The sequence below is a fragment of the Suillus clintonianus genome (assembly GCF_016758775.1).
Source record: "Suillus clintonianus strain FC179 chromosome Unknown DEU56scaffold_7, whole genome shotgun sequence".
Lineage (NCBI taxonomy): Eukaryota > Fungi > Basidiomycota > Agaricomycetes > Boletales > Suillaceae > Suillus > Suillus clintonianus.
Genome location: NW_024539231.1, coordinates 742,309 through 767,475, shown reverse-complemented (window position 1 = coordinate 767,475; position 25,167 = coordinate 742,309). Strand labels below are relative to the sequence as shown.

The following is a 25,167-nucleotide window of genomic DNA, read 5'->3' as shown; positions in this document are numbered from 1 at the left end:
TAGCAAGCCTGTGTTGCTAACCCGGTTGCTTCCGAACATGGTGTTACCGTGGCGTCTCCGCTGATAAGTATGTAATGGAGTCATGCAACTGGATAAGTATCTAATCTATAGCACTCATGCAAGTTTGGAATGTCATATACGACCCGCTCGAATTCCCAGATTCCGTGCGTGCCACGTCGTTCACGTTGCAGTTCACGTTGCCGTTCTGATCGCCTCATACGTCCAATTAGCTCTATCGCAGCGCATTGCCCCTAGTTGATCAGATTGCCCAGAGCAAGATCAGCAAGTTTCATCGCCGTGAAGACGCTTGTCGTACGTACGCAACCCAGCAGGTTATACATCGGCGCCGCCCATACTGATGCCTGATCTTTCATCCCAAGGATCGCTCATTGGCAACCTCCTTCCGAGAGTCTTGCTCAAGAAGCGAGGCGTGGCTAAAGATGCCATGACTTTTGCGGCAACGGAAACAGGGAAGCCATATTGCGTATGTCTTTTTGCAAAATAGTTCATTTTTTGATCTCCCTGATTCCGTCCGTGCCCAGACCACTCCTGGAATAGACCCTCCCTTGGCTTTCAATGTTACTCATGATGAAGGCGTCATCGCCATGGCCTTCGGAACGGGCGATTTAGGACCCCCTGCATTCAGCATAGGAGTTGATGTCATGAAACTCAAAATTCCTCCGCGGACTACTTTCATTCAATTTGTTGACATTGTCGACAGTCAGGTGAAAAAGTCCGTTCTCCGTATCTTTGTGCTGTGCTCATTCCCTCGCCTTATCACCGGAAGCTCACGGCTCGGGAGAAGAATCTAATTCTTGCTGATGTCACTGAGGAAGAGGCAATTCGCAGATTTTACTGGATATGGACCTTGAAAGAGGCTTACACCAAGGCTCTCGGGATTGGCCTCGGCTTTGACTTCAGAAGAATAGAATATGATGTTGTGGAGGAGAAAGTGACTGTCGATGGCGAACCTGCGAGAGGATGGCAGTTTATGAAGTTCGAACTGCCGCAATGTGGACCTAATTATGTCGGCGTCGCTGCAAAGTTCGTTGGAGGGCGAGGAACAAACATATCAGATTTGAGTGAAGGATGTCTCGTTTGCTATGATGCTGTATCATTTGTTAACCGCGCGATCGAAGAAATGAGCTAGACATCTTATATCATATTAGAGATGTACTCGGAATAAATGCTTTAAGTTAGACTACTGCGTGAATTCATATGGAGTGACGAAAAAGAGTATACTGCACTGATCGATATAATTACCTGGAAGTTTATGCTCTAGAAGTACGCGTCAAAGTGTAATCAATATGCAAGGAAGATTTCTGAGCCAAAAAGTAGGTCATCATCAGGACGGCTCCTGGTTTGGAGGGGCGCTGATTGCCAAACCCTCTTTGCGCCATCATTTTGCTTGGCTTGAGAGCCCCAATGCATCCCGGAGAGCTCGAATGCGCTGAGCTCTGCGAAGGACGTCAGAACATTGGCCACCTGCTCATAGAATTCCTGTATCGCGGAAATTAATGCTCCTGAGCGCTACGGGTGAAAAGCTATGGTAACTTACGGCAGTGGGAGCCTTGAAGATGTCCTTGGTTGACATGACTCGCAAATAGATTAAGTGAGGCACATGTCTGTGCAACGTCTCCAGGAAAGGGACAGGAGGTGAATTTGTGACAGTTCCCAGAATGACTACAGGGGCAGTCGAGCGGGCAAGCAGAGGAATATCATCCTCCGAAAGACCTCCGCCATTGAGATGAATACTCCTCAGCGGACGGCCGGGAATGATCAATTCGGCTGTCCGGGTGGATCCAATGAACTGTTCCAGTTGGGGAATAGAAGTTGGAGCAAGGTAAGGAGGCGGGGAATCGGGTGTGAACAAGGTAGGGATAGAATCTACTTCAAGCTCAAGAAGGGCCGGGGTCCTATCAAGGAACCTGGCGACGTTTTCATCGAAAGGAAATGAACAGGTGAAGTGAAACAAATGGGGGAAGTGGATACGACTTGACGCTTCCTTCAACACCCAGCTCACGCTCGAATCCACGAGGAGAGAAAGAGAGGTCAACTCTGACATATTAAGAATGGCTTTTGTAAGTTTGCGATAAAAGGCAAGTAAGACAGGCGCAAGGGAATCTATGGCAATGTAAAAGGACCGCACGAAACGCGCGACATGCGGTTTCTTTGCGAGAGTGTCAACGACACATAAGTTCTGGGACCAAACGGAAGCAGAGACAGTGCAGTAGAGGACGCGTTGAGCCACTGGACAGAGAGTGGAGCAAGTTTGAGCAAGAGCAGCGAGAGAAGAAGAAGGAAGATACTGGGCGACGGTATCAAGAAGCTCGACTGGTAAGCTGTGGATAGACATGGGGGTGCTTGATGGACAGCCCGAGCTGAGACTGTGGACCTCTTATAGGGTAAGCCTCGGGCGTGCAGACAGGTGTCTATAGAATATTTTGATTGCCGCCGTGTGAAGGGAATAAAGAATGCAAGCGAACTGAACTAGTACTAGGACTGAGAAAGTCCATGGAGGGAGAATGAATGCAATGTAAGCTTAGATTTGAATGAAATTACTTAAAAATAAAAGGGAAACAAGATGGTGGGTATACTGCATAGCCACCTAAGCGATGTGTACGGAAAATTATATTTACCATTTATTACATAATCAACGAACTTGAAATGACCTGGCTGTGACAAGTCTGGCTTCAACCTAACATTACACATAGGTTAGTTACTGATACTGATGCGCATTCTAGGGATCAATTCTTTCGTGTCACCGTTCACGAAACAACCCTCCGCGAAGTCGCACCATTTTCGAATTCCTGCATTATGGAATGCAAGGAGGCACTTTCAAACGCCAGGTTATGCTCATTCTGGTCAGACAAATATCCCCGTTCCTCACGCATCCAACGTTTATACTAACTCGTGTAGCTCCGTATCCAAAAAGGACTCATACCTGTGGTGAGCTAACTCCCGCGCACGCTGGCATCCACGTCACGTTGACTGGTTGGTTGCTCCCTGAGCGGTGATTACCTTTTACATATCTTCTCCCTTCAGTTTGCTTACTTTTGCTAAATAAAGCAAAGTGTCAAAGACAATGTCCTTCTTTCCCATCAAAGATTCTTCTGGAATCACCCAATTGGTTGTACGCAAGGGGCATGTGAATGCTCATCTGACCTCGTTGTCCGATCTTCCTCTAGAGTCCACTATTGCGATCGAGGGTGTAGTCCTCGTAAGACCAGAACAGTCTCGCCGTGATGTTAGTAGGGTCTTTCGTTATTGTTCTAGATACTCATCCAAAGCACCCTCAAGGAAGGCACGGGTCAGATCGAGGTCCAAGTAAATAACTTTACTCTCCTTAATCCTGCCCATCGCAACATGCCATTCATACCATCGGACAACCAGACACTGGTATGCGGAGGTGACGCGGAGTTCTTCCACTATTAATGAGCTCAATAATAGGTCAATGAAGACCTCAGGGCACGTTATCGATATCTTGATCTTCGCAGGACAGCCCTTGCGGACAACATCAGAAAAAGGAGCCAAGTTGCTCGAATAATACGGGATACTCTGCATGACGATGGTGCGTGCTCTTGATATCCGTCAAATGTTCTGTGATCACAGTCACTCCTAGGCTTTCTTGAAGTGGAAACACCACTCCTTTTGAAGTCATCGCCAGAAGGCGCAAGAGAGTTTTTGGTCCCGTCACGAGTCGGTCAATCAACTGCACAGCATGATGGAAATGATGCCCCCCTATTCTATGCTCTTCCACAGTCTCCACAGCAACCAAAACAGTTACTTATCTGTTCTGGAGCTGTTGACAAGTATTTTCAGATAGCGAAGTGCTTCCGCGACGAAGATGGTCGCAAGGATAGACAGCCCGAATTCACGCAGATCGATCTAGAAATGGCATTTGTTTCATGGGGTGTGGACCCTAAGATTTTCTCAACCAACACATGGCGAATTGGAGGCCACGAGGTTCGCGCCGTAATCGAAAAGCTTGTTCGACGCATATGGCAGGAAGTTGAAGAAATCACGCTTCCCAGCTCGTTCCGGGTGATTTCCTACAACGAAGCAATGGCACGTGTAAGCTAGTCACTTTACCGATCGAGGGACATTGTAATTTGGTCATATTAATGATCGTTTAGTATGGTTCAGACAAACCCGACACTCGCTTCGATCTAGAGGTTGTACAGACTGTGCTTGTGCGCTGTTTATCGCTTACGCTGCCTATACCAGATCAAGGACATTACGCCCTCGCTACCAATTCACGCTCAGGCATCGTTTGAAGACCTTGGCGACATTCTCGAGGCGATCATTCTTCGTCCATCTGAGAGCTCCTCATTCCTTCCGGCAAGTGAAGAATGCAACTACGAGAACGAACCAAATGTCGTCAGTTGTCCATTCTTGAGCAGTATCGATAATTTCACATGGTCAGTTTGTAGAGCCGCTCTGTGATCGCCGATAGTAATCTGTTGAATTGGCTGTGTGATAACCGGTCTATCAATTTGAAGCTGACTGGCGAAGAGCATGCCCTTTTGAATAAGACGTTGGGAATAAGTAGCGGCGATACACTATGGCTATCTCGTCGTCGCAAAATTCCCGAGGTGTGTCTCTATACTATCTCCGCTCCCCCAAGTCATATATTCTCATGTGGATAGGGTGGGTCCACAGCCCTGGGTCGCATCCGAACACGCATTTCTGAGTTGGCACATGCCCGCGGTATGTGCTGTCGACTATTGTGGCGGAGAGGCGTTGATGTTGTTTGTAGGAGATTACGTACCGCACGCGGTCCCCCACTTCCTATGGGTCACCGAGTTTCCACTATTCACTCGTGCTGATCCTGACAAAGAATTCTTGGCTCACGGGCGATGGAGCAGCACACATCACCCTTTCACAGCGCCGATGTGGCAAGATATAGAAGCCATGTACGCAGGCCGTATCGATCAGGTTCGTGCTAATTCGTTTTCGAAGGGATCCATCGTTTCAGTTTCTTATCCTCGATCTCGACCTTTCAGGTTCGGGGACAACATTACGACCTTGTTCTGAATGGTGTTGAGATTGGTGGGGGCTCGGTTAGGGTACACGATGCTGCAATGCAAGAGTACATCTTTTCCCAGGTTTTGCAGGTTCGGTTCTCTGTTCTCGCCCCTGTGGCGTGTTACACTTTGTCCCGACTCACTCGTATTTTTTATAGCTGAGTGATTCTGAAAAGTCATCATTTGATCATCTACTGCATGCCCTCAAATGCGGTGCACCTCCTCATGGCGGAATTGCTCTTGGTAAACCGTGCAAGTTTCTGTAACCCACGCACTAAAAGCTGACAAAACCTCCGATCTAGGCTTTGATCGCATGATGGCTATCCTTTGTAAGACGCCAACCATTCGGGATGTCATCGCTTTCCCAAAAACTGGAGCAGGCACAGATCTACTTTTCAGGAGTCCGGCGGCCATCAACGAGCAGGTGCTAAATCAGTATGGTATCCGACCCACACGTTGTTGAAGCGTGTCCCGGTGTTTTTACTACTAGCTAATCAGATGCATTATCGTAACTAATGGCCACATCGTGGAAGGTATCAATGACTCGTAAGCTGTCTGTCCACTACACATATCATCATCTCTCATCGTAAACACAAAACAATAAAAATTAGGATACGCAATTATTAAACACGTGAGAATTGTAGTGTTTCATCTGACTGCGGTGACTGGGGAATTTGACTGAGGTCGGATTCCCCTATGTCAGTCTGACTCGCATGTCTGATGGCCGCATCGACTAATGCGGATTGAATTGGAGTGGCATCGTCCGTGACGGAAGGATATGGCGATGCACCATAGGTAAACGACTCCCAACTCGTATCAGGTTCGAGAGTGCCTCCGTGTATATCGGGCGGTGAAGTCTGGGCTTCTGAAGTATCGATAGGATCACTCGAATGACGGATGTGTGTCTCATCGATGACTGAAAGAACACTCCGAAGCTTAGACTCTGCCTTCCGTGCATGTTGTGTAGTGCTCGGCGGATGTGACTGACGACGCTTGAGTTGGGCAGAGGGTGATGCCGACCGAGGAGGAGTTGAAGAAGGCGAGACAGAATCAGCCCATTCCGAGGTAGTGGCGAAGAACCCCCCATTTGGAGCCCAAGAATTATTAATGATCGCTGGGGATACGTCAGCATTTGGGGGTGGTGGTGTGATAGCCAATGGGCTCGGCGAGGGTGATGGTGCATTGGCCATTACGGCCAGCGGCGGAAGAATGGTGAAGATCTGGTCCTCCGCCTGAGGAGGTCCATATGAGTCAAATGGGTCTGGAACAGACTGGAGCATCGCTTCCAAGATAGGGTCCGATCTACAAGGCGGGGATAAGCTTTGAGTAATAGAAAATTACAGGGTCTTCATTTGACTCACGCCTTATTCGTGAACCTGTCAAACACATCCATTGTCGAGCGTACGGCTACGCAGACCTGGAGGCGAACAGGTCAGCATTTTACGAGGGTGTGATGATTTGTCAATATGCATACCTTGCCCTGCACTACGTCCCAGACTTCTTCCTCGTGCTCCATTATTTCTTGGTAGTGTTGTGCCTTGAGACCATCCAGGTCATCCACTTGGCGCTGGAGGACCGCCAGGGCTTCACGGAAGCTTTGCAGGTCTGGACAGGGTAACAGACGTCACTCAAAACCCGAGAAGACCGGGAGAACGGACCCACTTCGCTGTTTTTTATTCATGTTACTCATTTCTGTTTGGCGAATGATTTCACTCTTTTCGCGAAGAGCCTTCTCATACGATGCAGAGCGCTCCTGTGACAGTGACATGTGAAAGGGTCCGACATGAGGCTGCGGAGGAGCTGCGTACGTTTACGATCGTTCGGTATGTGTCCAAATGTTGCCGCAATGGTTTCTCGAAGCTCTTATCAAGCGTCTCCGCCTATTCAAATGCATAAGAATTGAAGTAAGGAAGAACAAGGGTAATTCGTACAAGGACATGCCAGTGGTTACCGATGAGATGATGAAGTCCTGAGGCGGCCTGTAGTCTTGTGCCTGCTTCGTAAGTAGGTCCCTTCAAACTGCATGAATGAGCCCTAGTTTCTCCCTTGATAGACAGTCGGAGCATACCCTGAGCATTTCTCCAAAGCGTCTGCAAATGCAAAAGTCACTTTCGACATATGGAGTAAAGCAGCACGATAATTTGCGCTTGCACTCATGAGCTGTGCAGAAGCCATATCATGTATTAGACTCTTCTGAACTTCAACAACATATTGACAAGAAACGCACATCGTCATAAGACTGCAAGCTAACTTTGAGGTTAGCCCGAGTGATGATCTTCTCAGGACCATCTGCGCCAAAATTCATTGCAGAAGCGTGTGTCGCGTCTGAAAACGTGGGTGATGGAGGACCGGGAGAGGATGTGCGCTTTGGCGATATAGCAAGTCTACGCATAGAACGGGGCTCTCGAGGCATGCTGGAACAATGAGGCTAGTCAAACTGCCTATAGGTGATGCAGTGCGGCAGCAGAGAATGATGTCCCCTTAGCACACGACGCTCCCCAATTGGGTAACGTTCCGAGCGGCTACCAAACCTGATATTTCTCGTCGTCTGACCGAACGTTGCTCAACTAGATGTTATGGGCGTTGCACACGGAAATCAAAAATCACAGCTGAGCCCAAGTAACAACTCCATTGATGAAATACCGGAAGCTCGGGTAGGAACGAACAAGTTAATGTAGCGGAGTATGCAACGAAATTCAATATTAATGCAACCCGTCTGCCACCTCCTGTATCCACGGACCACCGCCCAGATTTCCCTTCTAAAAATTCACCAACGATGTGCAATTTGCGTGGGGTACTGCCGCAGTAATCGTAGACGGATCGTCCAGACGATAATCTGGTATGCAGGCGTGAATACTATACTTTAAAAATACCAGGGAAAATCAGCCATGAAGCAACCTCTGAAATTACAAAATCCCTACCATGCTCAGGCCTTCACACCCGCAGAGATAGCGGTCATCTTCTCTGGCGTGTCTCTGAGGAAGAATAATTTGGCCCTCCGCTGCCGTCTTCCCTCCTTGCCACCTCCGCCGCCAGCTCTCTGCAAAATTTTGATATCTTTCACATGCGGTGAGTTCACGAAGAACTGCATCTCCACGCCTGTCCGCTGTATGACATTTCGCAGGGTGAAGGATGTGTCAGGGCCCCGCCGTCGTATGGACAGCAGAACCCCAGAGAAAGTAGTAGGTGAATGTTCGAGGGTGACGGACAAAACCGACCCAGGAAGAAGTCTGTCCGGATGTCTTCTTGCAAACCATGTAGCAAGCCATTGTTGCTTTGCAGGGTACGGGAGACTTTTTTGCAAGTAAGCCATTATGCCTTTGCCTTGGCGCAAAGCTTCCATTTGGGCGGCAGGTACTGCTGGCGGCGGCGGCGGAAGTATGACAGCCTTCGAGAAAGGATATGCCGCAGTGTTGCTCGACAAATGTCTGATGAATGTTCTACATGGCTTTGAGAACATAGTGACAGTCGCGTTGATTCAACCTCCGTTCAAGTTTCGTACTTAGTAGATGTGACCGGAAAATGCCGTGCCAGTGTCCCGCACGGTAATTATCGACAATTGCATTGTAGAGCAAGCAGAGTATGTATGAAAATAATACATAGCGAGAAAACAAGATATAGAGCGCGGCAAAGGTCGATTCGTAAGTCGCGCAGCCTAGCTTCCAAAGTGCACGCAAGAACAGAGGACAGCTGACATAAGGGACACGAAGGCCGCGCCGCGCTGTGCGCGTCAAGGTCCTCAGGTTTGTAATTAGAATCCACGTCCGCGCCCTCTGCGATGTTCGCTTAACTTGGCGCATGGGATGTATGGTGAAAAGCTTACCTGCCGCGTGCTCTATAGGGGCTGTATCCGTACCCACCACGGTGACCACCTCGGTATCCACCGCGGTACCCACTTCCTCGTCCTCTCCCCCGGTTGAACCCAGGAACATTAGTCCGCTTTGTGGTTACCTGACAAGGGAATAATCAGAGGACGTCCTGATGCTTGAGAGCGCGACAAATACTTTTATTAATCGTCCGCGGAATAAGGAATTGTCCATAGCTAATGCTGCATCTATGTGATCAAGCTCTGCGAATTCGACATAGGCGAACCTGCGAGCGAAGAACTAAGACAGACTGAGTGTTGGAAGCGAAAACACCACGTACCCTTTAGGGTGTCCGGTGAATTTGTCACAAAGAATAGTTACACGATTGATCGTCCCGCAAGCCTGGAAGTGCGATTGGATTTCTTCTGGGGTTGCTCCATAGTCCACCTGGATAGAAATAATAACATGAGCAAGGTCACCACCGCGGTGGAAGGCGCAGACAGTCGCACATTGCCAACAAATACACTCCGGCCGTCGGCGATTGACTTTTCTTCCTCAGTCTCCATCGGAATGCCTTGGTCCGCCTCAGTAGCAGATCCTCCGTTTGCTGACTCTGCAGCTGCCTGCAACTCCCTCAGTTTTTTCGCTTCGCGTTCCATTTCTTCGACCCGTTGCTTCATGAGCTGAATTTCCTGGAGTGCAAAGACTGAGACATTGAGGTTTAATAGGCGAGGAAGCGAACCTTGGATTCAAATTCATCACCATCGTCAATTATAGGGTCCACGCCTTCCACAGTGGGTGTTTGCGTCACGTCAATATCGGCCATGACAATAGTACTTGTGACAAGAACGAAAGTTTCATGGCCACTAACACGCCGTGCCAAATATGGGCAAACAACTTCGATGCCTTCTCGAATCTCCGTCAAGTGTTCAATTGCGCTACAACTCCCTAAGTACATTAATTGGGCAGAGTTCCTCGTGAGTTTTTCTTGCAGTACACATATCATTCCACTGTACGTCTCACTTGTTCTCACCGCCTGCAGTGGTCACTGTAACTATTACTCTTCTTTGAAACTTTTCTGAGGCAGCCTATGCAAAAGCCGAGATAACACATAATACTCCTTCCATGCCCCATAGGCCTTTACTGAAGAGACAATCCTTCAAGCGGTGAGATCAAGCATTCAGGCAGTCTGTAAAGCGAGCCTTGCATCCCGATGCATTGCCATGAAGATGCCTCGTTCCAATGGCGTGCATTACCGTAAAGGCAGTTATCACCTCACTCGATGCTGTCCGCTCTAGCCGACACTGCAGCTACTGGTCGCCGCGCCTCTCACCCTGCTTGTCTTTGATCAAAGTTCTTGTTCTTGGGGCGCTTGTATGGGTTCTCTCGATTCACTGCCACGTAAGACGAGAGAAATGGCATCTGTTCTACAAATACGTGGGTAAGCTCTGCAAGGAAGCTGTATCATCACATCTTCGTAACTTCTCCAGTAACTTTAGAACTTGTTTGAGGTCGCTCTTCATCTGCTCTATGGGCGTCATGCGCCCGCGAGATGAAGTGCTTTCTGATGCTTTTTACAGGATGCATCCCTACATATATGAACGTCTCCGTCATTGATGTGAGAGCGAAATTTTCGCACAGGAGACACGTTGCCTTGTTTTACAGGTGATATGGACCTGCCACCCACATTATATGAATGACGGAAGCCCAGGATGATCAAATCAATCATTTGTGAGCTCTCTCTGCTTTGTCTGCCACCCATGCTGTCGATATGTTTTTGTTTTTCACATCGAAATTAATTGCTTTTGCTTCCTTCCATTCTGTGTCGTATGGGACACCTTTGAGTTATAGCGTTGTTTAGAAAGCTTCCGCAACATGGCAGGACGCGTCGGAATTGGTGCCTCGTGCACAATTCTCATAATCCCCTTAATGAGTATCAGATTGGATAGTCGTATACGCCGACTAAACTCGTGACACCGCAGTGTGGAGTCTGACAGTGCCTCGTGCAAAATTTAGGCATGCCATTCCATTCGGGAGGTGGCTTGGCCAAAGCACTGGGTTAAACCATTGCCTTGTCACGTCACGTCCATATGGAGTTGGGAGCCCCAAGAAGAACAGCTCTTTTGGGCAGTTTGGCACTCTAACCAAGCTCTAAGCCTCTAACTGGTATGCGAGCAAGGTCAACTCCATATGACTACGTTGAGAGCCTGGCCAAAGCTTAGGGCATGTCCCCACCCTTGCGCTGCTTTAAGATGGCACGCAATGGGGATCGTTTCAGATATATTGTATTACGGGGACTTGACGGGGACCTTGTGAAAGGCGGAGAAATACATGGAGCTCGATTCTGGTTAGTTGACAATATCTTCCTTCCGCAATTGAAATGGTCTGACATACTATTATTAAATCGACTCGGGTCCTGACCGTCTCCACAGATAGGATTTTATACTGAAATCAGAATGGAAGTGCATGTATAGCAACCCTTGTTTTGATGGAACCACTAGTCACCGCCAGACAATGTATCCCGTGAAGGTGATCGGAAATCAGCAATAACGTACTGCAGTCTGCAGATCCCCCATGAGCAACTCCGCAATGGTCCTTATTGCATGGCCCTGTTAACGCTGAACAAAATTTGAAAAGGTACCACACCCAAAAGGCTATTGATGCGTGTGCTGTCGAACAGACGAAATTATTGCTGGGATCCAACATGCTAGCGACTCTGAGTACTTGTGAAGCAGCAGCAAATTTAAACTGCGCGTGCCATTAGTTGCATGTGAACACATAGGAGTACATTCACGTTACGAATTGGAACCTTGATACGAAGCTTGCCAGGGCAGAATGCAAGTCGATCATGACGTGAAGGTGTATGCGAGTGTGAAATTGGAAGCCTAACAGGCGCTGGCTCAGATCACATCATTTATTGCACCCGCAACAATGTCAAGGGTCTATGGGTGAGTCGTATGCCTCCGTAAGAGCCATATGGCCAGGGCACAGGCCAAATGTTGCGCGCGATGGTTGGCAACACGAATATAAGAACAATGTTGGAGACACCGCATATGGTAAGTGGAGGAACGAGATGCCGTACGAACACACTTGCAATAAAATTCACAGGATGTAGCGATCAGTGCCACCTTCAAGTGACTCACAAGCCACGTCTGTGAGGGTAAAAACTTACGTCGAATTGATCGGCGAACTAAAACAGTCGAGAAGGATGGAGTGGCAGAAGTAAGGGTGATCACCTGAGCGACGATACCACAACTGAGGTCCAATCACGCATCTCAACACGTTTGCCCAAACGATAGGCGGCCGTGCCCTTCACAGATCCCGAGGAAGTTCCGGCGAACCCCCGAGGCAAATGCTGGCTAGAAGCTCTTGTCAAAGATCGAAGAGAGTAAGAGGCGAGCGTACACCTCAAATGTGATCGTAGTTTCGGAAGGATGCGAGCCGCACTTATGAAAGGTATTGTTTGGGGATACAGCTGCAGATAAAACTGGTACAGGATGACCCTATGTTTCTATTGAAAGTGATCAGAAGGTGTGGCATTCTCTAGGAAAAGTGGACACAATGTCCAATTCAGTTTTGACCCTGTCGGGACCAGAGATTCGGGAGAAACAACGCAGAGCCGGAACGCGAGCATTATTCAATTCTGCCTAGAAACCAGATTGTGAAGAGCAGAGAATATGAAATTTAAGACGTACGCAGAGACGAGAGCGGGTTAGAACATCATTCTTGTACTTCGTCCACTTCCATTGCTCGTCACGTGTAGTCGATCATTGACGACCGAGAGGTAAATAATGATGTTTGTTCTCGGGGAGATTTGTTTTCCGGATGGCTGATGAGCTCTTCCAGAAGAAAATTTTAACTCCAAGAGACATTCCATGCGCTAGAACATGACATAATTGTATGGCGCAGCATGGTCCCTTAATGGACCTGAGAGTATGGGTCAGGTCTGTATCCGATAGATGTTTGCCGGATGCGAGATGGAATAACATACGAGGCACAGAATTTACTCCATTTAGAGGATATACGAGTGTGTTCGAACAGCAATACTTAATGAGATGATCGGGGGACAAGAAGTTGAACCCCAAGAGTTGGCTGGCAAGAGCTACAAGAAGAGTCCTGTGTCATCGATTAACAGTCAATTAGTAAGTTGAGCAATGCCTTTAATCGCTTGGAAACATATACCCAACTCAAATTTAGTGCTATGAATCGTGCCGTTTCCAACGGGTTCGGGTTCAGAGACGTCCCCGGAGGACTTGAGATGAAGTTTGTAGACGCGGCAGGTATTTGCTACGCGATTCATTTCCGAAAACAAGAAGTATAAAGGGAACCAAGCGTCGTCAGAGGAGTAAGCAAGAATCCTGCTCCGAACCTGACCTTTGACAATCCTTTGTCTGTCAAGACTCTGTCTTTGTCCAAGCCTTCCACGGTGAGTCCTCGTTTTGGTCTGACTTACAAAACACTGACTCCGCCGCCCTTAACACAGCCTATGAATCCGCTTAGTAATCCGTGGTATCGGCCCGACCCGTCGACCACCTTCCGAAGATATCTTGCGGCCGTCCGACCACAAGGTCAATTGCTGGCAACATACCACGCTTCTCCTGAGCGTTTGGTACAGCACGACGATTTTTACTCAATGACACACCAATCAAAGAAGAAACGCATCGAGGATGACCCTCTTCCCACCGATGCTGGCGCAAAACCTATACAGCTTCAGCGGCGTAGAGTCTGGAGGGCATGTGAAAGTTGCAGGCAAGTCGATCGAACATCCTCTACATTTTGTTCCCCAACAAGAACTAATCGCGCCGATCGCAGACGAAAGAAGATCAAGTGTGACGGATGTGAGCCCACTTGCTCTCAGTGCCAGTCATCTGGATCGCAGTGCACTTGGCTTCAGACCAAGGACAGAGCGGCTTTAAGTAGACAGTAGGTGTTCCCCCACCATCAATCTCTCCCTTTCACTCATCGTCCCAATAGCTATGTCCAGGAACTGGAAGCGCGTCTCTTGCACATGGAGTCGCTTTTCTCTCAGATTACCCCTGTACTTGAACAGTTGGGGCCATCCTTGAATTTGCCCAGCGTTGCTGGAACCTCAACTGGAGGCAGTGAAGGCTTTCCACAGGCTTCCACTGTGCTCCAAGCAATGTCATCCAAGGCTCTTGTGGACACCCACAGCAACGTCTCCTCGCCAGAATCTTCGTCAATCAAAGTAGAAGACGATGTCTCCGAGTCTTTCGGACAGCTTGCACTGGATGAGCACGGCCACATGCGCTGGATAGGCGGTTCTTCCACCATGTCTCTCATACAATCCTTCCGTACTCTCACGACATCTCCGCTCCACAGAGTCTCTCCAATGGAGGAAGACCCACGCGCGCCTGGCCCTAGTGTCAATAAACTATATTTCCCAGCCTCTGTCTTCTTTGGGAAGGTTCATGCTCTCCCAGGCCCAGAAGAAGTCGAATACCCGGACGAGGACCTTTGCGATAAGCTGGTAAGTACATCTTCCCGAATTATCACTCCCATCTAACTACATCGCGTCAAGGTGGAAACCTATTTCGAGCGTCTTCATTTTCTGATGCCTATTCTCGATAAACCCTCGTTCATGCCAAGATACAAGCAATTAATGGCGAAGCGTGATGACACTGATTTTATTCAAGCAGAGGCTTCCTTCATCTCCGTCGTCTTCGCAGTGTTTGCCTGTGCAGCACACCTAGTCAACGACCCCCGTCTGACTTGCGAAAACCCAGATGATGGCGGCGCGGGGATGATTTACTATGAGAGGTATGCCTCTGGCCGCCATGGAAACTTGATGTCTTCGCTAACGATAAACCCCGCTAGAGCTCTCATATTGCACTATATCAGCCACGCATCCATTCAGGTGTCTCACGTCCAATGCTTCATTCTCATGTCTTCGTTCCTGTGTTCGGTCAACTGTCTTCCGCAGGCCTGGTTACTCGTGGGACAGGCAGTGCGAACTGCTCAAGACTTGGGTTTACATGTAAGCACCGCTCATTTTTGACGTTCGGGCTGGTCGATTCATCTTTGCTGCAGCGATCCCCGCGCCGCCTCGCGATCTCTACCACCGACAAAGAGACTCGGCGAAAAATATGGTGGAGCGTGTACTGCCTGGATCGCATGCTCGCTCTCGCTCTCGGCCGTCCACTTGGGATCGAAGACTCTGACTGCGATGTTGAACTACCTGTTGCCATCGACGACGAAAATTTAACAGATTATTTCGCTGGAGCTAATCTCCCGCAAAAGTATCCGTCGCTCATGACCGGCGCTATTGCTTTGACAACCCTGTACCAAATTGCGGGACGGGTTCTGCGGCAGGTCTATGCCATCGATAACTGCAAGGAAGTGATCGACCAAGAGAGACGCGTAGAACTTCAGCGTTCTGTAGAGGAGCTCGACGACGAGCTTAACAAGTGGTGCGATGATCTTCCTGCTACATTCAGGAACGAGGCAGTCACCGAGAAACACGTTTCTATGGGCGCGGTGCTTTGCAGCCATTACTATTCCGTTTTAACCACGCTACATCGCAATTTTTTGCCGGTCAAGCGTGACCAGCCTGTATCACCTAAATCCACTGCCAGGGCTGTTTCATCTGCCCGCTCCTGCATACGACTAGCGCCATCTATCAGCAATGTAGTTCCACCATCACACCACCTTGCCTTCTTCATCCAACATCTTTTTAGCTCCGCTGTCATCGTCCTGCTCTATGCCATGCACTGCTCTGATGCTAGAGCAGCTGCCGCCGCCATGGATGAGGCCAAAAGTTGTTTGACGGCACTCGAATCTTGGGAAGGACATTGGCCGGGGGCTCGCAAATGCAAGGAGCTGCTCGCGGAGCTGACAAACACCGCAGAGGAAGCAATCAGAAAGGGCAATGGCGATACTAGACATGCTCAGATGATGCCCATGGCACCTCCTGTCGCACCTGCTATGCTTGAACGAAGGCGATCGCTTGTGTCGTCCCCCGGCCAAGTTCCAACGGTCAATAGACCTATCAAGAGCAAGCCACGGAAGATCAGCCGATCGCGAGATCCCGCTTCCACTCGCCGCCCGATGACTTCATCCCCCTATCGTGTTGAATGTAAGCAGACATGACCTCTCTGATGATGACCTTGGCTGATGTATCACGGACTACAGCGCAACGCAATAGGTCTACATCACGCAAACGTGGCCACGACGAGAGCGAGGGAATTGCAGGCCAAAGCTTGAGCTACCAAGGTGCCTTCTCCACCCCACAGGCGTCGAAACACAGCCCCCACAGCTCACCAGCGTCTGTGAACCTCCCATCACCGTCCATGTCCACACTCGAGACCCCGCAGCAGCAAGAGGGTAGCCCAAATATCATGGGTTCTCCGCCGTATGGTTATTCAGGGCCCCCTCTATCGCCTCTGCATGTCTCGTCGCCATATGATTATGGCATGCATCACAGTCCCCTTGTTTCTTCGAGCACGCGCCAGTGGGACACTAATACAGTCGAGCCTCGTGGGACTGATTTGTACCCATCTCCTTCGCATAGCAGTTCTCTTCCATATGGCAATTACGAACAATCACATTCCAATACGGACACTGCGTGGTACTCTCCAGACCAAGGATACTCGGGCCTTTCAACCACCCCGCCCACCGCTTCATTCGCTGCTCCTGGACTACCGTTCCTGGGGCTTGATTATATTCGCAACTACAACTCAAATGGTTACTCAGTAGGTGGCGAACCAGATTCTATCTGGCAAACTTTTGATGCTGGCGCATTTGGGTTCGATCCTGAGTTGCCCTTCACCCTTGGTGATGCACCATCAGAGCTTCACGAAGGGCAACACTCCTCGCCGCCGCACCCTTAATGCCTTTACAGGACGCTTCTCGCTATTGTGTTTTCTTAGTCGACAATGTACTTCTACGGTTTTTTTTTTTACCTTCTTCACCTCCTCATTTGCCTACGAATATCTGATTCTCAATGAATGATATCCATATGTACGCAATGCTCTTGGCTGTTTTGTTTGATTGACCACTCTGCTACTTAGAGTCCATGTCATTTTTCGCGCTCAGAAATTATCCACTACTAATTCTTGACTTCCGGGGCTTCTAAGACCATACCAGTACAATATTGTAATTTGGGACATCGATGAGGGCTTGTACTACGTACCACTTAGCAATCACGCCGACTACACCGGCTCCGGCTCGGGTATGAGGTTTACCGTTAGTCCGAGAATCCGAGAGTTAGGCGCCCACCGCTTAAACTGGCTGTGTGGTTCTCTGTCATGTTTCCCGCATACTCCCAATCATCACGCAATGTCTCCTCACCCAGTTGTGGAACTGACCTCGGAAGCATCCTGGAATCTCGTACGCTTTATGGTATTAGTTTTGTAGCGAAAGACTCATGCCGTACAGATTGAGGACAGGTTTACTCCCTATGGGAAAGAAACACTCGCGAAACTCGTGCATTTCCTTCAGGTAGGATCCCTGCAGTACTGCGTATTCGACAGGTTTATGATACTGTGTCAGGATGAGATTCTTCCATCTGTGAAACTCGCACATGCACAGGTTCCTAAAGACCCTGTGCAGCGGTGGAAGACGGTGATTCCCGTAATCGAAGAGCTCAAGGTGAAAGCACGTAAACTTGGGCTGTGGAACCTCTTCCTGAGCAAGACGCACTACCCTGAGCACGGCGTTCCGTTGACCAATGTCGAGGTGCGTTATTTTTTACTCTATGCTGTAAATGCACTACTGATGATTGGGTTAGTATGCGGTTATGGCTGAGATTCTCGGACGCGGAGGGCACATAGCTTCCGAGGCGGTCAACTGTTCGGCCCCTGATACTGGGAACATGGGTATGTGCGAGGGTTTGCTACTTCCCTGATTTCTCTTGAATGTTGCGCGTAAAGAGGTGCTTGCGCGGTATGGTTCTCCGGAACAGCAGAAGAAGTGGCTTGTTCCTCTGCTGAATGGCGAAATTCGGTCTGCTTTTGCGATGACTGAGCGGTTTGGTTCGTGTTCGCTTTTGTGCGGGCTCTGGTGGTTGACCGTGGATGACGTTCTTAGTGTCTTCTTCGGACGCTCGCAATATCAAGACCTCTATCAAGAGGGAAGGCGATGAGATTGTCATAAATGGCCACAAATGGTGCGTGTTCAAGTCTCATGGACTGACATGATTCATATCGTAATTGGGGCAGGTGGATATCGGGAGCGGGCGACCCACGTACCAAACTTCACCTCGTCATGGGAAAGAGCGACCCTGACAACGTGAACGTGTACCAGCAACAAAGTGTGGTTATTGTACCCGCAGACGCGCCTGGCGTGAGGATTATTAGGCCCATGGAAGTATTTGGGTATGATGATGCGCCCGAGGGGCACTGTGAGATCATATACGAAAATGTGAGAGTGCCTGTGAGCAACTTGGTGCTTGGCTGGGGACGAGGATTTGAGGTAAATGCTGTTTTCTGCCTACCGCTCTCGCGTTTTGGCTTACGGTTTATTGGAGATAATTCAAGGCCGCTTAGGGTATGTAGTGTCAGGTTTTGTTGCTAAACTCTACTCGAGTCTGACTTCCTGATAGTCCAGGACGTATCCACCATTGTATGCGCTCAATAGGTGCAGCATCGCGGGCTCTGGATCTTATGATCCAGCGCGTCACAGACCCTACCCGAAAGACTTTTGACAAGTCCCTTTACCAGCATGGCGAGTAGCTGATTGTTCATTGTCATCAATTGGGGATGCTCACACGACCTTACTTGCGATTCAGGTACGGTCGTAGCCGAAATCGCGCGGTCGCGGGCTGAGATCGAGTCCGCACGTCTTCTCGTCCTGAGCGCGGCCCTCCAAGTGAGTGCCTGTGTTCCTTGTCGCGGTGTTCAGAATTAATGTATCTTGAAGATCGACAAGCAACGGGCCAAGGGTGCGCTGAAGGAAATCGGGATTGCCAAGGTACGGCTTCTCTCTTACTCAATACTTGATGCATTTATTTTATTTTTCTAGTTCGTCGTGCCTGCGATGGCATGCGGAGTGGTCGATCGCGCTATGCAAGCATATGGTGCCGAGGGCTTGAGCCAAGATCAAGAACTCGCGAGCATGTTTGCTGGACTGCGGACGCTGCGGTTGGCGGATGTGCGTCTTCTGTTCCTGCATCGTCTTGTACTGTTGATTGACGGGTCTTTTACAGGGACCTGATGAAGTATGTTTCCATGGCTGAAAATAGCAAATGTCTTACCCCGCGTTTTAGGTTCATATCCAACAGGTTGGGCAACGGGAGTTGAAGCGTGCGCCAGGACTCCACAAGCGTGCTGCGGAATTGAAGCAAAAGGAGGTTGCTGTGCTGTCTAAGGCGGGTATCAAGGCTCATCTCTGAGGGATGACGACTGGCATGATACTATGTACATTATTTAGGAATGGATGTCCTCGAGTTTAGGTAGTTTTACTGCGGGCCGCTGGAGCAGCTTCGAATTGTGCCATCGGTTGGCAATTCCCTGAGTACTGAGTCCCTGACAGGCTCAGGCAACGGGGAAGACGTCATGAAGACTTGATTTAGGAACCGGCGATCAGTGCGTTATGCCGCGGCGTGATCAAAGTAGGTTAAGCAACTCTTACACTCGACTTTCATGCATCTCCATCGGATTCTCTAAGCGCAGCAGCAGAAAACCCACGGTCACTGAACTCATGTCTAACTACGACGAAGGGTCGTCAAACGAGCGATACGACGTGACCCCGATTTTGCAGTCGCGCTACTTTATTCTCCCCGCTTCCGCAGCTTTCGTGGGGGTATTCATCGGGGCAGTGCGTGGATCTCGCCTTGCATCACTCCGTTTTCTCGCCGAAAATGCACACCGGCCACCAAAGACAATTCGTGGATGGTATCTATACAGTAAAACAAAAAATTACAAAAGAATGGCTGCCGGACTGAAATCTGGTGGTAAGGACGCGGCTAAACTCGGAGTAACCGGACTTGTCTGGGTCGGAATCGAAGACGGATTGGGGCGGTGTGGGACGCCCTGGGATGATTTGAAAGAGCTTGGAGCTGGAGTGGGGACTGCAGGGGTGTTCTCGGGTGTGTGTAAGTTTGACCTGTTTGTGGTTATACATATGACTGATTTGTTCCAGACCGATTACCGTGGCGTACTGGGAGTCGTGCATTATTGCTTGGATCTATGATTGGTGGTGGAATGGGGTTTCTGCGCTGGGCCAGGGAATACTTGCGAAGAGCTGTTGAGGAGGGTCGAGACGACGGCGACGGTCTGGACCCTTGAGTCTGAGACAAAGAAATATTGTGAAATTTTTAGGGTCGAATGGAAATAATATTATGAGTCTGACAGATATCGCAAATTGGATGTTCGGTTAAAATTTACAAGTACTAGTTCTCGCCCCATGATGCAGGTTGGGCTGCGGCTGCCCGACATGAACGACCAGCACTCTTTCTTAAACCAGAAGTGAGCTCCACAGATCCCTTGCTATATCAGAAATGAGGGCTCCATCTGTCTCCGATAAGTCCTCCCATCATCCATCTTCATCTCACCCCCCATCATCATCATCATCATCTTCCTCGATATCCTCTTCACTGTCTTTTTTCCCGATTCAAAAAATGATAAAACTCTGGCCCTCTATTCTCGCCGACCAGATTACACCCCGCGCCTATCCTGACGGCCGTGAGCGTCCGAATCCTTTTGAGGTACCGTCAATATCAACCTCAACACAATCCTCACCCTCCTCGCCGTCCCTAACGTCGACCAATGGTCTTGCAACACCCACTTTATTATCACCAGGCGGATCAATTCACCACCATTTACTTGGAGCAACTCCTTCCTACAATCCTACCACGGCGAACGCCGATCTCACGCCGCCAGGTCCTATAACACATTCATCCGGTGCTTTTGCCGCTCGTATTCCTACAACCCAAATTTCCCTTCATGCACCTGATTTTTCCATGCGTAACACCAAAAAATCAGCCAACCTCTCAGATTCAATGGAGAATAAATCCAATACGCCATCGTCATCGTCCCCCTCGACTAGGACATCTTCAGTTGCATCTACCTCAACGGCGACCCCGCACCCGACGGGGACGTCAAAGGGACAGATCCACGTCAAGCTCATATCTGCCCGTGGTCTTAATGTCACCTCCGTACGCTCCCGCCCTTATGTCGTCGTTCAATTCGAGCAGAACGAGTTCGTAAGTCGCGATCCCACTGACGAAATGGACAAAGAGGTCAAGGGCACAGCGACGGCCCTCTCTCGGGTGTCTTCCTCTGTCGCACTCTCAACTCTCTCATCTATCGGTGTTCCTCGTCCACCAGGAAAGGCTAGTGCCGGAAATTCCCCCTCATCATCTGTTTCATGTAAACAACCTTCCCTCATAAACCTTCCTTCCACCACTCATGGCCTTTTTGGTCGCTTATCCGCTCACAATCCTGTGTGGAAACACGAGGTGTCATTGTGAGTATCGATAACCACTTATCAAATTTCGCTTTCCAATTTTCTACAGCGATGTTACGTCCGAAGAATCCCTGATTTCATTTAACCTCTATGACCGAGTCGCGGAACACCTCTTTCTCGGCACAGTCCAAATCAAGCCGGTGCTCATCCATGATCATACTGTTGATCAATGGTACAAGTACGTAGCCCTCTCGTACAACTTCCCACTTGCTTTGTCAAATGTCGTCCCGTCGTTCCGTTTACTAAACTCATTTGCTTACACACAGACTTCGGCCGTTCGAGAACGAAGTAATAAGCGGGGAAATGCGGGTACAAATCACTTTCGAGCAATACAAGGTACGTTACACCAGCCTAGCCTATTTCATTCTCACCGACTCCACGAGTTCGGCCTCCCTTTCGCACCACTTAATCATCCCTCCTAACAACGATTCTCACTCACTCTTGATTTTCACGTGACAGACCAAACGCGCGCTTACCCCACGCGACTTCGAGTTCCTCAAATTGATCGGACGCGGCACGTTTGGCAAGGTTTTCCAAGTCCGGAAACGCGATACAAAGCGAATATATGCTATGAAGGTTCTCTCCAAGAGAGAAATCGTTGCGAAGAAGGAGGTCGCACACACGATCGGAGAGCGAAAAATCCTACAGCGTTCTCTAGAATCACCATTCCTCGTTGGCCTCAAGTTCAGTTTCCAGACCGACACAGATTTGTACCTGGTAACCGACTTCAAGAGCGGTGGCGAGCTGTTTTGGCACCTCCAGAAAGAGACACGTTTCTCCGAAGAACGTGCACGGTTTTATATCGCAGAGCTGGTTCTGGCCTTGGAGCATCTGCATAGATACAACATTGTGTACCGGGATCTCAAGCCGGAAAATATCCTTCTCGACGCCACTGGTCATGTCGCGCTCTGCGATTTTGGGTTATCAAAGGCGGATCTACGGTCCGACGAACTGACCACAACGTTCTGCGGCACAACGGAGTACCTTGCCCCTGAAGTGCTCTTGGACGAGCATGGATATAGCAAACTCGTCGACTTTTGGTCGCTGGGTGTACTCCTCTTCGAGATGTGCTGCGGTTGGAGTCCATTCTATGCCGAGGACACTCAGCAAATGTACAAGAACATTTGTTTTGGGAAGATTCGCTTCCCGAGGAACGTTATCAGCGAAGATGGCAAAATGTTTGTGAAGGGGGTGAGTGCCGTGATGTCGTCGTTTCGACATCTCTGACAGTCACTTATCAAGCTTTTAAACCGGAACCCCAAACATCGCTTAGGTGCACAGCGCGATGCCGCAGAACTGAAAGAACACCCGTTCTTCTCATGTATAGATTGGAAAGCTCTTCTCCTGAAACAGGTGACACCACCGTTCAAGCCTGTCGTAGAGTCGGATGAGTCGACTGCGAACTTCGATCCGGAGTTTACAACTGCTGATATCAAGGAGGTTGGCGTGGGCCTCGACGGGCATGGAAGTCCGGACGAAGAAGATCCTAGCGAAGACTGGACGCAAACGCAGGGCGGCTTGCCAGGATCGCATATGCCGAACGGACCGCTGGGTAGTGACCGTCATGTCAATGGCGTAAACCCAAACGGTCCGGCGGGCCCCCTTTCCCCCTTACCTACTGTCAATGGTAATGGCGCGGGTCGTGCCATCCAGATTGGATCACGGAAGAAGCAAGATATAGCAGGGTCGCCGCTGACGAACAGCGTACAAGAGAATTTCCGCGGGTTCACGTACTCTGGAGGCGAAAGTGTGGTGATGCAAATGAGTCTCATGGGTAGAGAGCCTGATGACGATGACGATGAGGCAGTGGCCGATGAAGAGGTCCCAGAGGTGACCACAGAGGATGAGTTTGAGGAGGAGAGTTTCGCAGGACGTTACTCTAACCGAAGAAGAGGAATTGATGATGACATAGCTGTATGATGTGTTGGTCCCGCCCAAGGCGGACGGCGCCTCGCGCATGTTACGAAGCTGCTGTTCGATCGAGTCGTCGTCGAAGGAAATGGACTAATTTGGACCTTGCATGATTTGGTACATGCGCTCACGCTACCCCGCTTGAGGTACTGTGCCTCCTCCCATCACTATCATCTGATTTAATCGCATATTTGTTCTCGCCACTTTTCCCCATGCAATTTCCCCCCTTGCTCACGCTTTCTAATATCCTCTTTATGGAGCATGTTATATATCTCCTGTTCGAGTCGAACACAATTGTCCATCCGTTTGGATTGTTTTACCTGCTTCTGTTATCCCTGCTGTTCTATAGTATAACGTACCACATGTCACAGGAGCTGTAATAATTCATTTGTCCTGTATCCTTTCGTCGTTTGGGTGGCTGCAACCAAAACATGCGTGAATTCCGCCCACAGATTTACAGCATCCATCATGAGTATCTAGGTGATGGTTTCGTTACCAATCGTACAATGATTTTTTTCCGCGGCAGGCGAGGTCCACCCCACCACGAAGAATAATTGGGAGGACTTGGCCATCAATAATTGTGTGCTTGACGATCGATTCTACTTCATGGGGCGTGACACGTCCATACCACACACCGGCTCCACGAGGAGTGTAGATCTGTGCAAGATCGACGTCACTGTACCTCTCAGATGACAACAGGAACATTACTCACAATACAGTTGCCTGCGAATTTATGCCCGCCGACATGCGAATTCTTGAGGATCAGTGCCTTGTGCTCGGCTTGAAGAGACTTGAGCTGAGTCTCGATTAGTTGTCCCTTTTCGGTGGTTGAGCTAGCTTGTGACTCGAGGGAGGGTTCGGAGGTGAGATCGTGCAGGTCAGTATGGACTTCCCAGCCTTCTCGCTCGAGATATTGATGGAAGGCTGTCGTAGGCGTCAATATCATGATAAATGTCTACGGAAGTAGTATGCCGGACTCACCCTGCTCCAAGATTGGCGCTGCGACAGCACATCGTTTATCTCGTCTCTTATGCGAGCCTGATGGAAACCTGTGATGAGATGAACTTCATACACCGGTGGGCGGAACTTACACAGCAATATCAGACACGAGTACGGCAGAACCCATGTGTTCAGATTGTCCGTTCGGGTAGTTACTCCTGCCCGATCAAGGGATGGGTCAACAGCAGCCTTCCACAATGCCTCAGCGCCCGCCAACGTGCGTGGGACTCCAGACACGACCATGAAGTCCGGAAGCACGATGACAGTCTCTTCCGACTCGTCATGAGAGAAAGGCTTATGGCTTCCATTGAGAATTGCAAGCCTTCCTGCTTCGGTATGAGAGAATACACCAGGCGGTGAGGAACCGTTGTTGGACTTGGGCTTCTTTGAGGTGCCCAAGGAAGTGTTGACAGTGTTCAAGAAGGCGGCAAGCGTGCCTTCGGCTTCGGTCACCTCGTTCGCCCAGTCTGTCTTTCCGGTTGATATGACCACCTGTGTCATCATGAGTAAAAAAGCCGTAATCAGTGCGCAAGCGCCAGGTACGCACCTGTCGGTGGTAGGGCTTCACTGATCCCAGCATGTCCGAGTCCATGTCGATATCCAATCTGCTAGAGAAGTCATCGTGGTCTACAGATCAATGCTGGTGCACATAAAAAGGGAAGATTCTGATGGTGCTCACCCTGATCGCAAGGGTCGGCGCAGGACCTGCATTCGGCGGTCGTTACTGGGATGTCAGCAGCCTGGAGATTCTGGTAGACTTTTTTGGCATTAGGCGAACCAAGTACAAAAGCTTTGAGTTTACCAGTCAGCGCGGAGCTCATGGTGGATCGAGTGTTGAGGGCCAGGTAAGCGCAATTCTGTACAGTAATCAAGCACGGGCTCTCTATAAGTACTGGCAGAACTTAGTGGTTTTGGCTTATCAGATAATGTGGCCGACAGTACTAGTCTAAGTATGGAAGACACTTACTAGTATGCAATATATATTTACCGGCCCAAGTCTC

At 49.5% G+C, this 25,167-nt stretch overlaps 10 protein-coding genes across 10 annotated transcripts; 6 read left to right on the top strand and 4 right to left on the bottom strand.

The window, feature by feature from the left end:
* Position 1: 1 nt before the first annotated feature.
* DEU56DRAFT_522971 (uncharacterized protein) lies at positions 2-1,226 on the top strand. Its single transcript, XM_041346621.1, has 5 exons — positions 2-164; positions 231-312; positions 381-484; positions 543-725; positions 788-1,226. Exons 1-5 carry the CDS (start codon positions 117-119, stop codon positions 1,148-1,150), a joined length of 780 nt encoding a protein of 259 aa, XP_041213581.1. The 5' UTR covers positions 2-116; the 3' UTR covers positions 1,151-1,226.
* DEU56DRAFT_879784 (uncharacterized protein) lies at positions 1,154-2,591 on the bottom strand. Its single transcript, XM_041356072.1, has 2 exons — positions 1,559-2,591; positions 1,154-1,500 (listed from the first exon to the last, which is right to left on the bottom strand). The coding sequence occupies exons 1-2, from the start codon at positions 2,354-2,356 to the stop codon at positions 1,303-1,305; spliced, it is 996 nt and encodes a 331-aa protein (XP_041213580.1). The 5' UTR covers positions 2,357-2,591; the 3' UTR covers positions 1,154-1,302.
* A 261-nt stretch (positions 2,592-2,852) lies between these two features.
* On the top strand, positions 2,853-5,490 carry DEU56DRAFT_727728 (tRNA synthetases class II-domain-containing protein; the record flags this gene model as incomplete). Its single annotated transcript, XM_041348005.1, has 13 exons — positions 2,853-3,013; positions 3,070-3,247; positions 3,301-3,399; positions 3,451-3,571; positions 3,623-4,074; positions 4,137-4,175; positions 4,228-4,380; positions 4,434-4,595; positions 4,650-4,710; positions 4,760-4,938; positions 5,007-5,117; positions 5,186-5,270; positions 5,330-5,490. 13 exons carry the CDS (start codon positions 2,853-2,855, stop codon positions 5,488-5,490), a joined length of 1,962 nt encoding a protein of 653 aa, XP_041213579.1.
* DEU56DRAFT_776996 (uncharacterized protein) lies at positions 5,249-7,585 on the bottom strand. The gene is made up of 8 exons (XM_041351745.1): positions 7,255-7,585; positions 7,096-7,187; positions 6,959-7,046; positions 6,836-6,907; positions 6,690-6,780; positions 6,502-6,632; positions 6,389-6,444; positions 5,249-6,329 (listed from the first exon to the last, which is right to left on the bottom strand). The coding sequence occupies exons 1-8, from the start codon at positions 7,438-7,440 to the stop codon at positions 5,651-5,653; spliced, it is 1,395 nt and encodes a 464-aa protein (XP_041213578.1). The 5' UTR covers positions 7,441-7,585; the 3' UTR covers positions 5,249-5,650.
* Positions 7,586-7,640: 55 nt separating this feature from the next.
* On the bottom strand, positions 7,641-9,706 carry DEU56DRAFT_898484 (uncharacterized protein). The gene is made up of 7 exons (XM_041356465.1): positions 9,576-9,706; positions 9,343-9,525; positions 9,174-9,280; positions 9,032-9,119; positions 8,851-8,978; positions 7,949-8,467; positions 7,641-7,888 (listed from the first exon to the last, which is right to left on the bottom strand). Exons 1-6 carry the CDS (start codon positions 9,657-9,659, stop codon positions 7,954-7,956), a joined length of 1,104 nt encoding a protein of 367 aa, XP_041213577.1. The 5' UTR covers positions 9,660-9,706; the 3' UTR covers positions 7,641-7,888; positions 7,949-7,953.
* A 3,456-nt stretch (positions 9,707-13,162) lies between these two features.
* DEU56DRAFT_776974 (fungal-specific transcription factor domain-containing protein) lies at positions 13,163-17,082 on the top strand. Its single transcript, XM_041351744.1, has 8 exons — positions 13,163-13,259; positions 13,317-13,582; positions 13,646-13,756; positions 13,808-14,321; positions 14,373-14,611; positions 14,669-14,828; positions 14,882-15,926; positions 15,983-17,082. Exons 2-8 carry the CDS (start codon positions 13,320-13,322, stop codon positions 16,678-16,680), a joined length of 3,030 nt encoding a protein of 1,009 aa, XP_041213576.1. The 5' UTR covers positions 13,163-13,259; positions 13,317-13,319; the 3' UTR covers positions 16,681-17,082.
* A 2-nt stretch (positions 17,083-17,084) lies between these two features.
* DEU56DRAFT_776970 (acyl-CoA dehydrogenase/oxidase) lies at positions 17,085-18,832 on the top strand. Its single transcript, XM_041351743.1, has 11 exons — positions 17,085-17,179; positions 17,228-17,290; positions 17,342-17,527; positions 17,580-17,667; positions 17,722-17,823; positions 17,879-17,957; positions 18,010-18,262; positions 18,318-18,337; positions 18,393-18,514; positions 18,579-18,658; positions 18,710-18,832. The coding sequence occupies exons 1-11, from the start codon at positions 17,129-17,131 to the stop codon at positions 18,809-18,811; spliced, it is 1,146 nt and encodes a 381-aa protein (XP_041213575.1). The 5' UTR covers positions 17,085-17,128; the 3' UTR covers positions 18,812-18,832.
* Positions 18,833-19,489: 657 nt separating this feature from the next.
* On the top strand, positions 19,490-20,076 carry DEU56DRAFT_727435 (uncharacterized protein; the record flags this gene model as incomplete). Its single annotated transcript, XM_041347983.1, has 2 exons — positions 19,490-19,883; positions 19,931-20,076. The coding sequence occupies 2 exons, from the start codon at positions 19,490-19,492 to the stop codon at positions 20,074-20,076; spliced, it is 540 nt and encodes a 179-aa protein (XP_041213574.1).
* A 713-nt stretch (positions 20,077-20,789) lies between these two features.
* Positions 20,790-23,176, top strand: DEU56DRAFT_727378 (kinase-like domain-containing protein; the record flags this gene model as incomplete). Its single annotated transcript, XM_041347980.1, has 5 exons — positions 20,790-21,256; positions 21,306-21,434; positions 21,523-21,592; positions 21,716-22,447; positions 22,499-23,176. The coding sequence occupies 5 exons, from the start codon at positions 20,790-20,792 to the stop codon at positions 23,174-23,176; spliced, it is 2,076 nt and encodes a 691-aa protein (XP_041213573.1).
* A 398-nt stretch (positions 23,177-23,574) lies between these two features.
* Positions 23,575-25,103, bottom strand: DEU56DRAFT_977298 (Sucrase/ferredoxin-like-domain-containing protein). The gene is made up of 6 exons (XM_041359647.1): positions 24,846-25,103; positions 24,714-24,793; positions 24,259-24,658; positions 24,149-24,205; positions 23,880-24,091; positions 23,575-23,824 (listed from the first exon to the last, which is right to left on the bottom strand). Exons 1-6 carry the CDS (start codon positions 24,985-24,987, stop codon positions 23,660-23,662), a joined length of 1,056 nt encoding a protein of 351 aa, XP_041213572.1. The 5' UTR covers positions 24,988-25,103; the 3' UTR covers positions 23,575-23,659.
* Positions 25,104-25,167: the final 64 nt, after the last annotated feature.